Genomic DNA, 14,000 nt, shown 5'->3' on the forward strand with positions numbered 1-14,000 from the left:
CGAATCCGACTAGGGACCATGAGGTTGCGGGTTCGATCCCTGCCCTTGCTCAGTGGGTTAACGATCCGGCGTTGCCGTGAGCTGTGGTGTAGGTTGCAGACGCGGCTCGGATCCCGCATTGCTGTGGCTCTGGCATAGGCTGGCAGCTACAGCTCCGATTAGACCCCTAGCCTGGGAAACTCCATATGCCGCGGGAGCGGCCCAAGAAATGGCAAAAAGACAAAAAAAAAAAAAAATTTTTTTTCTGTTTCTTTAATTATGTATCTATAAGAGATGATGGCTGTTTACTAAACTTATCTATGACATATGTAGGTCAAATTGCTATACTGCACACCTTAAATTTTTTTAAAAAGGTCATGTGTGTCACCTATATGTGTGTATACTGGGGATGGGAAGCTCCTCAGAGCTGCTGCCACCCCACACATGAGAACTTAGGCATCCAGTGTAAGATGAGTCAGGAGCAGGAATGCTGTCCTTCCAGACTTTGATTCAGGCCTCCTGCAGCAGGGCAGAGCTGTCCTAGAGTCCAGAGCTGCCTAGACCATCATTAAAAGATTTTACCTCTGAGGAGGGAGGAATCCTTTTTATAGTGTTTGCTGCTTAAAGAAAAAGTGGTCACGTCTGGGTTTCCCCAGGTAGACAGTCAGCAGTGGAGGCTCCAGGCTGGAGCTCTGGGCCAGTGGTATAGAGTAATCAGCAGGTGTGAAGTGGAAATCCACGTAGTGTAAGTAAGCAAGCCTGGCGTGCCGGGCGAGCGGGCCCAAGGAGCAGGCAGAAGCTCCCATTGTGGCCGGAGGCCCGCAGCAGCGCGGAGTAGAGAGCCCTGAGGGTGGTCCTCAGCGTATGGCTTCAGGGTTCAGGTGGCCTGAGTGTTGCACCTGGTAGAAACAGGCACCGTCCACCCCCTCAGAGGACAGTGTCCCCACAGGTCCACGACCGCCTGGATCGCTACTGCTGCGGCTTTGAGCCCGAGCCCTCGGACCCCTGTGTGGAAGAGAGGCTTCGAGAGAAGTGCCGGAACCCGAGGGAACTACGGCTGGTCCACATCCTGGTACGTCCCCAGGTTGCCCCAGACTGAGGTCTTCCTGTCTCCATCAGCAGATGCTGTTGGCGAGTGTCAGAGATCACTTGACCTTGGGATGTCCCAGTCTTCTCCTTTTCAGCAGCAGGATCTTTTGAATGTTTCCAGGAATCCTTAATATATGGAACCAATGAAAGTGGAAATTTGAGGGTGTAGTTGAAGTGGGTCTGGGGTAGGGGCTGGAGCTGTTGTCACTGGCTCCTCTGGTCCCAAGAGACCACGGGATGCCCTAGGCCTCCTGGAAGCAAAGTATGAAAACTTTGTGTCTGGTCAGATGTCCTCATTGTGCCAGTAAACATGGAAGTTGTAGCATAGAGTGAGGAAGGGAGTTTGCAAAGCTGCATGTCTGGTTGGTGGCAGTGAAGGACTCTCTCCTGGACCCTGATGGCCCACAGGCTGGTGCTGTCGAGGCCGTTGGAAAGTGGTTAGTGGGACAGAACTGCACTTTCTCCTGCACGGAGAAGTGAAGGGCCACCCTACCGAAGGGCTGCGCTGTCTTTGCCCAGTAAGTCTAGTGTCCTGCTGCCTCCCCTTGGCCACTGCTCTGGAGGGTAGCTGTTAGCCTGGGGCCCTGGGCTGAGTGTCAGAAAGCCCCACCAGCCCTCAGGCCAGGGCTGCCTTGTGGAGCTATTCGGTGGTGGTGGGAGTTCTCCCTCCCTTGCCCCAGAGCCATTTTTCCTCTTCCCTGGTAAAAGACAAATATCTTTGGGAGAGGGAGAGTCTTTATATCTATCTTTTACCCCCAGTGCAGGCCATCTCACAGATCCTTCCAGACAGCAGATTCTGGAGGGAGGAGTCATTGGGCTTTGAGAAATACCTGATGTGTGCAGATGGATGAGAGGGCAGAGTCAGAGAGAGGGGAAGCTGCCGTCCTAGAGACAAAAGTTCAAAATTTAAGCCCAGGTTACTGGAGAGAACTATGGGAAATGACCAGGGAATCTTGGGACTGTGTGCAGGGTATAGGAATGGGGAGCTGAAAGAGATGACCTCTCATTCCTAGAATACCAGAGTTTTAAGATGCTAAAGAATTTCCTGTCGCTGATTTTAGTATTGAAGAGTTTTAGGAGATGCTAAACTCCTCTTTGGGGACAGAGCGTGGTCAGTCCTACCTGAGGATGAAGGATGTCCTGTGTTCTTGGCAGTGCAGCCACAGCCCCTCTACCCCTACCCATTCCCACCCATGCTCCTCACCCCTTCAGCCCCCAGTCCCTCTTCCTGTGGCTTGGGGCTAGGGTCCAGGTTTGAACCAGCCAGCCTATTATTAGCTGTGTGACCTTGTGCAAATTACTTAACTTCTTTGTACCTCTGCTTCTATAAAATGGGGATAATACTAGTGCCCAATTCCCAAGGTTGCTGGTCAGGTTCATTGAGATGGTGCCTGGACAGGTACAGCATTGGCATGGAGTAAGCTCACTACTCAGCACTGGGAAGTAGCAGGGGGGATTCTGGGGCTGACAGCTCAGGGTCCCCCAAGTCCCCCTGAGCCCCTACAGAGTTCATGGGCACCAGCTAGGCTGCACCCTGACCCACCTCTGTCTATCCCTCTTCTTCCCTGAGGTCCGGAGCAGTGATCCATCTCATCTGGTCTTCATCGATAACGCTGGCAACCTTCAGCACCCTGAGCACAAGCTGAACTTCCGGCTGCTGGAGGGCATCAGTGGGTGAGGGTCAAAGGGGCTGGGTGGAAGTCCAGGGACTGAAGCTTGATGGCCCTACTGTAGACCGTGGTACCTTGAGCCATGGCTTCTGAGAAGTCCACAGTCCATCAGATAAGCGTTGTTGGACTGAGCCTCAGGAAGGGGCAGAGTCTCCTGGGAAAGCTGAGGGGATAGAGCTAGCAGGCCCTTCAACTCCTGGATGGGCTGCCCTGCCTCAGTATTCAGAGGGCACAACACAGGCTGCCCTGCTGTGGGCAGGCTGGCCCTGCATTGGCCCCTTGCCTGGCAGGGAGCTAGCCTGGGAGGCCGCTTCTCCACTCACTTCTGCCAGCAGCTCAGCCTTCCGAGGTCTTCTTACCTTACCTAGGCCAGCAGAGCCGATTTGCCCAGCTTCTCTGTGGTATGGGACTCAACCAAAAGCTCTTTCCCCTGCCTGCTGTCACAGCAGAACAGGTGGAAGTGTCCCCAGATGACTAGTCAGCAGGTGGCCTTAGGGACTTTGCAGGCTGACTTGGCAGGTCCTGGCCATCTGGCCTAACTTGTCATGGAAACTCTCTGACATGGCTTTTGCTCTTCCTTTCTGTTATGGGGCTGGGGGACCTTCCTCCAGGTTTCCTGAGTCTGTTGTGAAGGTTCTTGCATCAGGGTGTCTACAGAATATGCTGCTCAAGTCGCTGCAGATGGACCCTGTGTTCTGGGAAAGCCAAGGAGGACAACAGGGCCTGCAGCAGGTTCTCCAGACACTGGAGCGGCGAGGACAGATCCTGCTGGGCCATATCCGGACACACAACCTGACACTCTTTGCGGATGAGGGCCCATGAGCACCCCACAGGCTGGGTGGGACTCTCACCTCGCTGTGGGTAGGCACGCCTGACAACACGACCTGAATGGGTGAGTGTCCATCCTCACGGCCACATTTTCTGGGGTTCACCCATCTCGAAGACAAAAGGGAAAAGCCAGAAACCAGGGGGGCACCATGGATGCCACAGAATGTGTTACCCATTTGAGACAGAAGAGGTGGTGGTGACTGTTGGGTTTTTGATCTCATCACATTCCTTTCTGCCTGCTCAGCTCTGGCTCTTTACTCCCTTGCACCAATAAATACATTAAAAAATGTTCTGTGAACTGCTCCAGATTCTATAAAGTCGTGCATCCCACATGCACATGCAGAGCTGGACAACTGTGTGTGTGTGTGTTTGTGTGTAGGTAGCTATGTGTGGTGTGTGTACATGCCCACAAGCATACGTGGCATGAGCCTCATGAAGGATCCTCTTAAGGCTGTACTTGTGGCCGGAACTGCTCTGGCCAAACGTGACCTTACATCTAAGAAATGAAACACTAAACATTTTGTCTTTATAGGCTTTAGATGTTCAATTCTTATTCACTTACTTTTTTTTTTTTTTTGTCTTTTGTCTTTTGTCTTTTGTCTTTTTTGTTGTTGTTGTTGTTGTTGTTGCTATTTCTTGGGCCGCTCCCGCGGCGTATGGAGGTTCCAGGCCAGGGGTCGAATTGGAGCTGTAGCCACCGGCCTACGCCAGAGCCACAGCAACACGGGATCCGAGCCGCGTCTGCAACCTACACCACAGCTCACGGCAATGCCGGATCGTGAACCCACTGAGCAAGGACAGGGACCGAACCCGCAACTTCATGGTTCCTAGTCGGATTCATTAACCACTGCGCCACGACGGGAACTCCTCACTTACGTTTTTGATTTAAGAATTATAAACATAATACATGCTCACTAAAAAGAAATTCATAACTAATACAAGCATATATAATTAAAAAGTGGAAGTCCTAGAAACTTCTTAAAGCTGTATATGTGTGTGTGTTATTCACACTCACACTACATGCAGATGAAAATATAATAAAAGTAGGATATCTTTGTCAACTCACTATTTTCTCTTTCATATATTTACTATGTTCTGTATCAGCCATTTGGGTTAAAGCAATCTTTATTTATCACTGCACAGAACTCCAAGGTAGGGATGTGTCATGTTACGTTTAGCAGTTCTCATAAACATGAACGTTTAGGTGGCTCTGACTTTTCACCAATTCTGGACAGTGCTGCCACGAACATCTTTCCATGGTGTCAAGTATATCTGCTAGCTGGATTCCCATGAGTGGGTTTCTGCATCAGACGGTATGGGCATTCTTTATTTTCAAAGAAACCACCAGATTCCCTCCAAAATCCAGGTGTCAATTTACACTCCTACCCAAAGAGTGGAGGACTAATTGTTTTCCCTACACCTCACCAACACTTGCTATTCTCAGACTTTTTGTTTTTATTCATCAGATAGGGAGACCTGGTTTTTATTTTTATTTTTTTACTGAAGTATAGTTGATTTACAGTATTATGTTAGTTATCGGTATACAACAAAGTGATACACTTACGTATACATTTTTTTCAGATTATTTTCCATTATAGGTTATTATAAGATATTGAATATTGTTCCATGTGTTATACAGTAAATCCTTACTCCTTATCTGTTTTATGTATAGTAGTAGTTGGTATCTGTTAACCCATATTCTTAATTTTCCTTCCCTATCCTTCTTCCCCTTTGGTAACCATAACTTTACTATGTCTGTGATTCTATTTTAGTTTTGTATATGGATTCATTTTACTATTTTTTAGGTTCCACATGTAAGTGTTATCATATAATATTTGTCTTACTCTCTCTGGCTTACTTCACTAAGTACAATATTCTTTCAGTCCATCCGTGTTGCTGCAAATGGCTATTTCATTCTTTTTTATGGCTGAGTAATATTCCATTACATATGTATACCACATCTTCTTTTTTTTTTTTTTTTTTTTTTTGTCTTTTTGACTTTTTCTAGGGCCACTCCCGCAGCATATGGAGGTTTCCAGGCTAGGGGTCTAATCGGAGCTATAGATGCTGGCCTATACCAGAGCCACAGCAACGCAGGATCTGAGCCGCATCTGCAACCTACAGCACAGCTCATGGCAACTCCAGATCCTTAACGCACTGAGCAAGGCCAGGGATCGAACCGGCACCCTCATGGTTCCTAGTCGGATTCATTAACCACTGAGCCATGACAGGAACTCCAATACCACATCTTCTTAAACCACTCTTCACTTGATGGGTACTTGTGTTGTTTCCATGTCTTGACTATTGTAAATAGTGCTCTTATGAACATAGGGGTGCATGTATCTTTTTCAGTGAAAGTTTTGTCCGGATATATGCCCAGGAGAGGGATTGCAGGATCACATGGTAGTTCTGTATTTAGTTTTCTGAGGTACCTCCATATTGTTTTCCATAGTGGTTGTACCAATTTACATTCTGCCAACAGTGAAGAAGGGTTCCCTCTTCTCCACATTCTTTCCAGCATTTGTTATTTGTTGACTTGTTAATGAGGGCCACTCTAACTGGTGTGAGGCATCACCTCATTGTAGTTTTGATTTGTATTTCTCTAATGATTAGTGATGTTCAGTATTTTTTCATGTGCCTGCTAGCCATCTGTATGTCTTCTTTGGAGAAATTTCTGTTTAGGTCTTCTGCCCATTTTTCAATTGGGTGGTTTGTTTTTATTGTTGTTGAATTGTATGAGTTTGTGTATTTTGGAGGTTAAACCTAAATCATTTGCAAAGATTTTCTCCTACTCTGTGGGTTGCCTTTTCATTTTTTTTAATGGTTTCCTTTGCTGTGCAGGAGGTTTTGAATTTAATTAGGTCCCCTTCATTCATTTTTGTCATTATTGTCATTATTCTAGGAAGTGAATCAAACAAGATGTTGCTGTGATTTATGTGAAAGACCTTATATTTTCTGCCTATGTTTTCCTCTAGGAGTGTATCTGGCCTTACATTTAGGTCTTTAATCCATTTTGAGTTTATTTTTGTGAATGGTGTTAGAGAGTATTCTGATTTCATTCTTTTATGTGTAGCTGTCCAGTTTTCCTAGCACTACTTATTGAAGAGACTGTCTTTCCTCCACTATATGTTCTTGCCTTCTTTGTCATAGATTAATTGACCATAGGGGTTTGGGTTTATTTCTGGGCTATCCATTGATCTATATTTCTGTTTTTGTGCCAGTACCATACTGTTTTGATGACCGTAGCTTTGTAGTAGAATCTAAAGTTGGGGAGCCTGATTCCTCCAGTTCTGTTTTTTTTTTTTTCTTTTCAACATTGCTTTGGCTATTTGAGGACTTTTGTGTTTCCATACAAATTTTAAAATATTTTGTTCTACTTCTGTAAAGAATGTCATTGATAATTTGATAGGGATTGCATTGAATCTATAGATTGCCTTAGGTAGTATTGTCATTTTGACTATATTGATTCTTCCAATCCAAGAGCATGGCATATCTTTCCATCTATTTGTATCATCTTTGATTTCTTTCATCAGTGTCTTATAGTTTTCAGAGAACAGGTCTTTGGTGTCTCTCTCTCTCTCTCTCTCTCTCTCTCTCTCCCTCTCTCCTTTTTTCCTTTTTAGGGCCACACCCATAGCATATGGAGGTTCCCAGGCTAGGGGTCAAATTGGAGCTACAGCTGCCAGCCTATGCCACAACTACATCAATGCAGGGTCCGAGCAACGTCTTCACCCTACACCATAGCTCACGGCAATGCCAAATCCTTAACCCACTGAGCAAGGCCAGGGATCAAACCTGAAACCTCATGGTCCCTGATTGGATCCGTTTCTGCTGTACCATGATGGGAACTCCCGTCTTTTGTCTCTTTAGGTAGCTTTATTCCTAGGTATTTTATTCTTTTCGATGCCATTGTAAATGGGATGGTTTCCTTAATTTCTCTTTCTGATCTTTCAGAAAGTAAAAGTTTATAGAAGCACATTTGATTTCTGTGTATTAATTTTGTATCCTGCAAATTTACCAAATTCATTGATGAGCTCTAACAGTTTTCTGGTAGCGTCTTTAGGATTTTCTAGTTATAGTATCATGTCACCTGCAAACAGTAATAGTTTTACTTCTTTTCCAATTTGGATTCCTTTTATTTCTTTTTCTCTTCTCTGATTGCCACAGCTAGGAATTCCAAAATTGTTTTGAATAGCATTGGTGAAAGTGGGCATTCTTGTCTTGTTCCTGATCTTAGTGGAAATGCTTTCAGTTTTTCACTGTTGAGAATAATGTTAGCTTCAGGTTTGTCATAAATGGCTTTTATTATATGGAGGTAGTTTCCCTCTATGCCCATTCTCTAGAGAGTTTTTTTTTTTTTTTAAACAGGAATGGGTGTTGAATTTTGTCAAAAGATTTTTCTTCATCTATTATGATTATCATGTAGGTTTTTTTCTTCAGTTTTTTTTTACAAAGTAAAATACATATATTTAAACACAATTACATTCACACAGATTATGATATCATGGATCTTAAGAAACAGATTAAGTGGCTCCCTCTGGAAAAGTGGAATGGAAAATATGCTGAGACAAGTAGGAAATTTATTCTATACTTTATCCCATTTTGTATGGCTTTCATCTTTACTGTTTAGTATTATCTATTACATTTCAATTTTTCTTTAAAAATTAGCATTATATTAAAATTGTATATATTATGCAACTAAAATTTATAAGGAAGAAAGCCTTATATACCATTAAATATTTTATATAGCATAATAAAAAGAATAACTTAACCAGTAAAAATAACAAAAATAATATACACTCTGAAAATAAGTAAAATATAAAATGCATAAATTGGTTAAAAAACAGTGTAACTATATAAATATATCCTCACAATTTGTTACATCTTATTGATTCTTCAATAAAGGCATTACACCATTCTAGGTGATGTGATAAGACATTATAGACTTTACATTGTACCCATGGAGAGAAATTGTTATTAGTAATACAATTGTAGAACTATATTATTTAATTGTACAGTTGCATTATTTAATTATAATTATCATAAATTCTTTGATGGAGAGGAAAGCAGAATCAGAGGTAAGAAGACTTCAGCATTCCAAGAATGATGTCAAATGACCCCCTTCATGGTGGATTATGCACTTGTTTACTATGAGATATATTTCTTCTCCAGAGATTCCTTGTTTGTGTATCAATTGTAGATTTTTGGTTTGCAGTTATTCTGAAGTTTTGATATAAGAGTCTATATGTATATGAGATTGTTTTAAGTTGTTGTTCTCTTAATTGCAAGTTCATTTCCAGTGTCCTGCGTTTGTACCCACCTCTTCTCATGATTTCTGATTTTGGTGGCATAATTGTGCATGGATGCTTTCGTATCTTTACTGTATATATACCTTTCCTGGTGAGCCTTGTCATTTGTGGAATTTTTGGTTTCCTATTGCTGCCTTTTCTTTTCTGCCTAGAGAAGTTCCTTTAGTATTTGTTGTAAGGCTGGTTTAGTGTTGCTGAATTCTCTCAACTTTTGCTTGTCTGTGAAGGTTTTGATTTCTCCTTCCAATCTGAATGAGAGCCTTGCTAAGTAAAGTAATCTTGGTTGGAGGTTTTTTCCCTTTCATCTTGTTAAGTATATCATGCCACTCCCTTGTGGCCTGCAGCCTTTCTGCTGATAGGCTCATTGGGGTTCCCTTGTATGTTACTTGTTTGCTTTGCCTAGCTGCTTTCAAGATGTTCTCTTTGTCTTTAATTTTGGTCAGTTTGATTAATATGTGTTTCGGGGTATTCCTCTTTGGGTACTGTTTGTGCTTCCTGGATTTGAGTGAGTGGTTCCTTTCCCATGTTAGGGAGGTTTTTGGCTATTATCTCTTGGAATATTTTTTCTGTCCCCTTCTCTCTCTTCTCCTTCTGGCACCCCTATAATACGGATGTTGTTGCGTTTCACGTTGTCCCAGCGTTCTCTGAGACTGTCTTCATTTGTTTTCCATCTTTTTTCTCTTTTCTGTTCTGCATCCATAATTTCCACTAATCTGTCCTCCACCTCACTTATTTGTTCTTCTGCCTCCTGTTTTCTGCTGTTAGCTGCTTCTAGTGAATTTTTTATTTCCGTTATTGTGTTTTGCATCTCTTCTTGTTTAAGCTTTATATCTTGTATCTGTTTGGTCAGTGTTTCCTGTAAGTTATCCATCTTTGCCTCCAGTTTATTCCCCATGTCTTGCATCATCTTCAGCATCAGCAGTCTAAAGTCTTTTTCCTGGATGCTGAGAATCTCCTCATTGCTTAGCTGATTTTCTGGGGTTTTTCCTTTCTCCCTCATCTGAGTTGTAGTTCTCTGTCTTTTCATTTTTATAGGTTTTTGGTGTGGTGACCTTTTTACAGATAATAGGGGTGTAGCCTCTCTTACTTCTGTTGTCTGCCCCACTTCTTCAGTTTTTTGATGTGGCGTATCACACTGATATGCAGATACTAAAGAATCCTTGCATCCCTGGGGTAAATCCTACTTGATCATGGTCTGTGATCTTTTTAATATATATTTGTATGCAGTTTGTTAATATTTTGTTGAGGGTTTTTGCATTCATGTTCATCAGTGATATTTGCCTGCAATTTTCTTTTTTTGTGGTATCTGGTTTTGGCATCAGGGTGATGGTCGCTTCATAGAATGAGCTTGGGAGTGTTCCTTCCTCTGCAAAATTTTGGAAGAGTTTCAGAAGAAGAGGTGTTAACTCTTCTCTGAATGTTTAATAGAATTCAGCTGTGAAGGCTTTAGGTCCTGGACTTTTGTTTTTTGGAAGTTTTTAAATCACATTTTCATCAAATTAAAGGTTTTGTCTTTTCTGGATATATGCCCAGAGTGGGATTTCTGGATCATATGGTAGCTCTACTTTTACTTTTTAAAGTAATCTCCATACTGTTTTTTCATAGTAACTGTACCAACTTACATTTTTACCAGTAGTGTAGGAGGGTTTAGGGAAACCTATTTTTTAATTTAAATTTATTTAAAAATTTATTTTATTAAAGTATAGTTGATTTACAATGTTGTGTTAATTTCCACTGCACAGCCAAGTGATTCAGGTATACACACACACACACACACGCACACACATTCTTATATACATATATACACATTCTTTTTCGTATTCTTTTCTATTACGGTTTATCACAGGATGTTGAATGTAGTTCCCTGTGCTATGCAATAGGATCTTGTTTATCTAGTCTATTTATAAGAGTTTATGTCTGCTAATCCCAAACTCCCAATACATCCCTCCCCTGCACCCACCTCAGCAACCACAAGTCTGTTCTCTTTGTCTGTGAATCTGTTTCATAGATAGGTTCATTTGTGTCGTATTTTAAATTTCACATATAAGTGATGTCATATGGTATTTGTCTTTCTCTTTTTGACTTCACTTAGAATAATAATCTCTAGGTCAATCCCTGTTGCTGCAAATGGCCTTATTTAATTCTTTTTTATGGCTGAGTAGTATTCCATTGTATATATGTACCACATGTTCTTTTTTCTTTTTTGGCTGCCCTGTGGCATATGGAGTTCCCCAGCCAGGGGTCAGATCTGGCTACAGTTCTGACCTATACACAGCTGCAGCAATGTTGGATCCTTAAACCTGCTGTGCCAGGCCAGGGATTGAATGTCTTGGTGCTGCAGAGACACCACCAATCCCATTGTGCCACAGTGGGAACTCCTTTATCACATATTCATTCATTCATTCATCTGTCAGTGGACATTTAGGCTGTTTCCATGTCTTGGCTATTGTGAATAGTGCTGCTATGAACATAGAGGTGCATGTATCTTTTTAAATTATAGTTTTGTCTGGATATATGCCAGGAGTGGAATTGCTGGATCATATGGCACCTCTATTTTTAGTTTTTTTTAAGGAAACTCCATACTGTTTTCCATAATGGTTGCCCCAATTTACATTCCCAGGAATAGTATAGGAGGGTTCTGTTTTCTCTACACCCTCTCTAGAATTTGTTATTTGTAGACTTTTTAATGATGACCATTCTGACCAGTGTGAAGTGGTACCTCATTATAATTTTGATTTGCATTTCTCTAGTAATTATTGATGTTCAGCATCTTTTCATGTACCTGCTGACCATCTATATATTTTCTTTGGAGAAATGTCTATTTAGGTCTTCTGCCTGTTTTGATTGGATTGTTTAGGGGTTTTTTGGTTTGTTTTTGAGTTGTATGAGCTGTTTGTATATTTTGGAAATTACGCCCTTGTCAATCACATCATTTGCAAATATTTTCTCCCAGTCCGTAGGTTGTCTTTTCGTTTTGTTTATGGTTTTCTTTGCTGTAAATAAGCTTGCAAGTTTGATTAAATCCCATTTTTTTTTATTTCTGTTGCCTTAGGAGACTGATCTAAGAAAACATTGGTATAATTTATATCAGAGAATGGTTTGCCTATGATCTCTTCTAGGAGTTTTATGGTGTCATGTCTTATGTTTAAGTCTTAAAGCGATTTTGAGTTTATTTTTGTGCATGGTGTGAAGGAGTGTTCTAACCTGATTGATTTACATGCAGCTGTTCAGCTTTCCCAACACTTGATGAAGAGACTATCTTTTTTTCCATTGTATATTATTGTCTACCTCTGGATCTGTTTATATTGTCTGATTTTTTTCCTTCCACTGTCCCTTATATCCTGGGAATTTGGGCTGAATGTCAGACATTGTGTACAAAATATTGCAGAAGCTGTAAATGGACCTTTAGCTATGGTAGGCAGGTAGAATTAGGATAGTTTGTATTAGTCCAATCACAGAATGGATTGGGTATCATTCTTTATAAGATCTGGTTTACTTTTAGTTCCTTTTATTCCTAGCTGTGTAGGCCTTTAGAAGTTCCATGCGAAAGCATGAGGTGCTTACCAGAGTCCCTCTTTCTTGGCAGGACCTCAAAACCAATTTTTATCTCCTACTCTTGTAAGGCATCAAAACTTCCATTAAGCTTTTCAACCTGTTGGCTGCCACTTTCTGCTTTGTTTCTCTCAGCCTATACTGTTTGTGAATTGGTGAATAACTTGAGAATAAACACTTCATTTCTCTGTACTGCTCAGAGAATCTTAGCCTCTCAAACCATGGATGTCTTAATAGCTTGGAACTCTAATTTTTGTCTCCTCAGCCCCTTCTCAGACTGCTGACATCTTTGCTACAATTCTCTGTCCCTTTAAAGCCTTTCTTTGTTGTTTATTTTCTTTGGCTGTACCACCCAAGAACCCACTTGTGCTTTGAGGGGAGAACAGCATAGAATGTCAGATTCACCTTAATTACTTTCTCATTTATCTGGAATCTCGGATAGTCAAGTTGTGATTATTTTAGTAACTCTCCAATCCCCAAACAGATTGTTTTAGTCCAGCCTTTTTAGCTGTTTTCAGTGAGAGGTTTTTTCCCTGTAACAAATTAATTTGTCATCATCTTCCCTTTTTTGTTACTCTAAACAGCACTTCAGTGAACATCTTTACACAAAGATATTTTTCCACATATCTCCTATTTTCCTAGAGTAGATTTATCATAATGGAAGTTTCTACCTCAAAGGGTACACATTTCTAAGGCTTTTGATACGTATTTTCAAGTTGCTTTCTGGAAGATTGTGTCTTTTTACATCGCCACTGGCTGCAAGTGTGAGGGTGCCCAATCCAAACTGTTAATTAATTACTGCCTTGTACAATATGCCAAGCTCCATAATAAGCAAGGATAGCGTCAAATGCCCGGAAGCAATTTATTTTTACTCTTAAAATCAGAGTCAATAACCCAACATTTGTTGAAGATGGGGGCAGATGTAGTTATTGAAAACATGTAATGTGATAGGCATTGTTATATATATTACAAGAATATATTTTGTTTCGTAGAGGCAGCAGGTTAGATTACTGCCCCAATTCTTGAACTATCTCTAGCCATGTTCTTTGCTATGTGCCTTTTACTTTAAAGCAGTGAGGTGTGCTTTTCTGTCCTTTAATTCTGACTTCAGCAATATGATTTTCTTTGGCCAGTAGAATTGCTAGCAGACATGCTACAAGCAGAAGTGTGGAAAAGCACTTATGCATGTTGGCCTGTGCTCTTGTTGTTTTGCCACAATCATGGGAAGGGACATGCCTGTCCAAGTCCATTGGATCCAGGAAGAAGGTGAGAAACATACAGAGCAGAACTGTGTCAGCTAAGCTGTCGCAGTCAGTTTACAGACACATGAGCAAACACACCCAAAATCAACCCAGGACAGCCCCCTGCCTGACATACAGACATGTGAGTTGTAATAAAAAATGACTGTTATTGTAATCCCATGAGTTTTGTGGTGGTTTATGGTGCAGCAGTAGCTAACTAATAAGAAAGGAAAAAACTGAGGCTTAGATAGGTTCAGCAGGTTTCTAGCTAATCTCTGGTTTATGCTTGCTTACTTTTTATACCCACCAGGTACCTTTCTAAGAAGAAAACT

The 14,000-nt window shown here is 41.6% G+C and overlaps 1 protein-coding gene across 7 annotated transcripts in view; it reads left to right on the forward strand.

Annotated features, from left to right (window-relative positions):
- Positions 1-4,631, forward strand: part of GASK1A (golgi associated kinase 1A) — a 133,450-nt gene extending 128,819 nt beyond the window's left edge. For 5 of the 7 annotated variants that reach the window (XM_084987977.1, XM_084987976.1, XM_084987978.1 and 2 more), the window contains 3 exons: positions 929-1,051; positions 2,639-2,742; positions 3,350-3,916. In XM_084987977.1, coding sequence (XP_084844103.1) covers positions 929-1,051; positions 2,639-2,742; positions 3,350-3,560 — 438 coding nt within the window. In that variant the 3' untranslated portion in view covers positions 3,561-3,916. Of the gene's footprint in view, positions 1-928; positions 1,052-2,638; positions 2,743-3,349; positions 3,917-4,228 lie in introns of those variants that run through there. The other 2 variants (XR_014822870.1, XR_014822869.1) reach the window with 2 other exon arrangements.
- Positions 4,632-14,000: the final 9,369 nt, after the last annotated feature.

This window comes from Sus scrofa, chromosome 13 (genome assembly GCF_054392235.1).
Source record: "Sus scrofa isolate SSC_HxYL_T2T_F1_AM1 chromosome 13, Sscrofa_HxYL_maternal_Yorkshire_Landrace_v2.0, whole genome shotgun sequence".
Lineage (NCBI taxonomy): Eukaryota > Metazoa > Chordata > Mammalia > Artiodactyla > Suidae > Sus > Sus scrofa.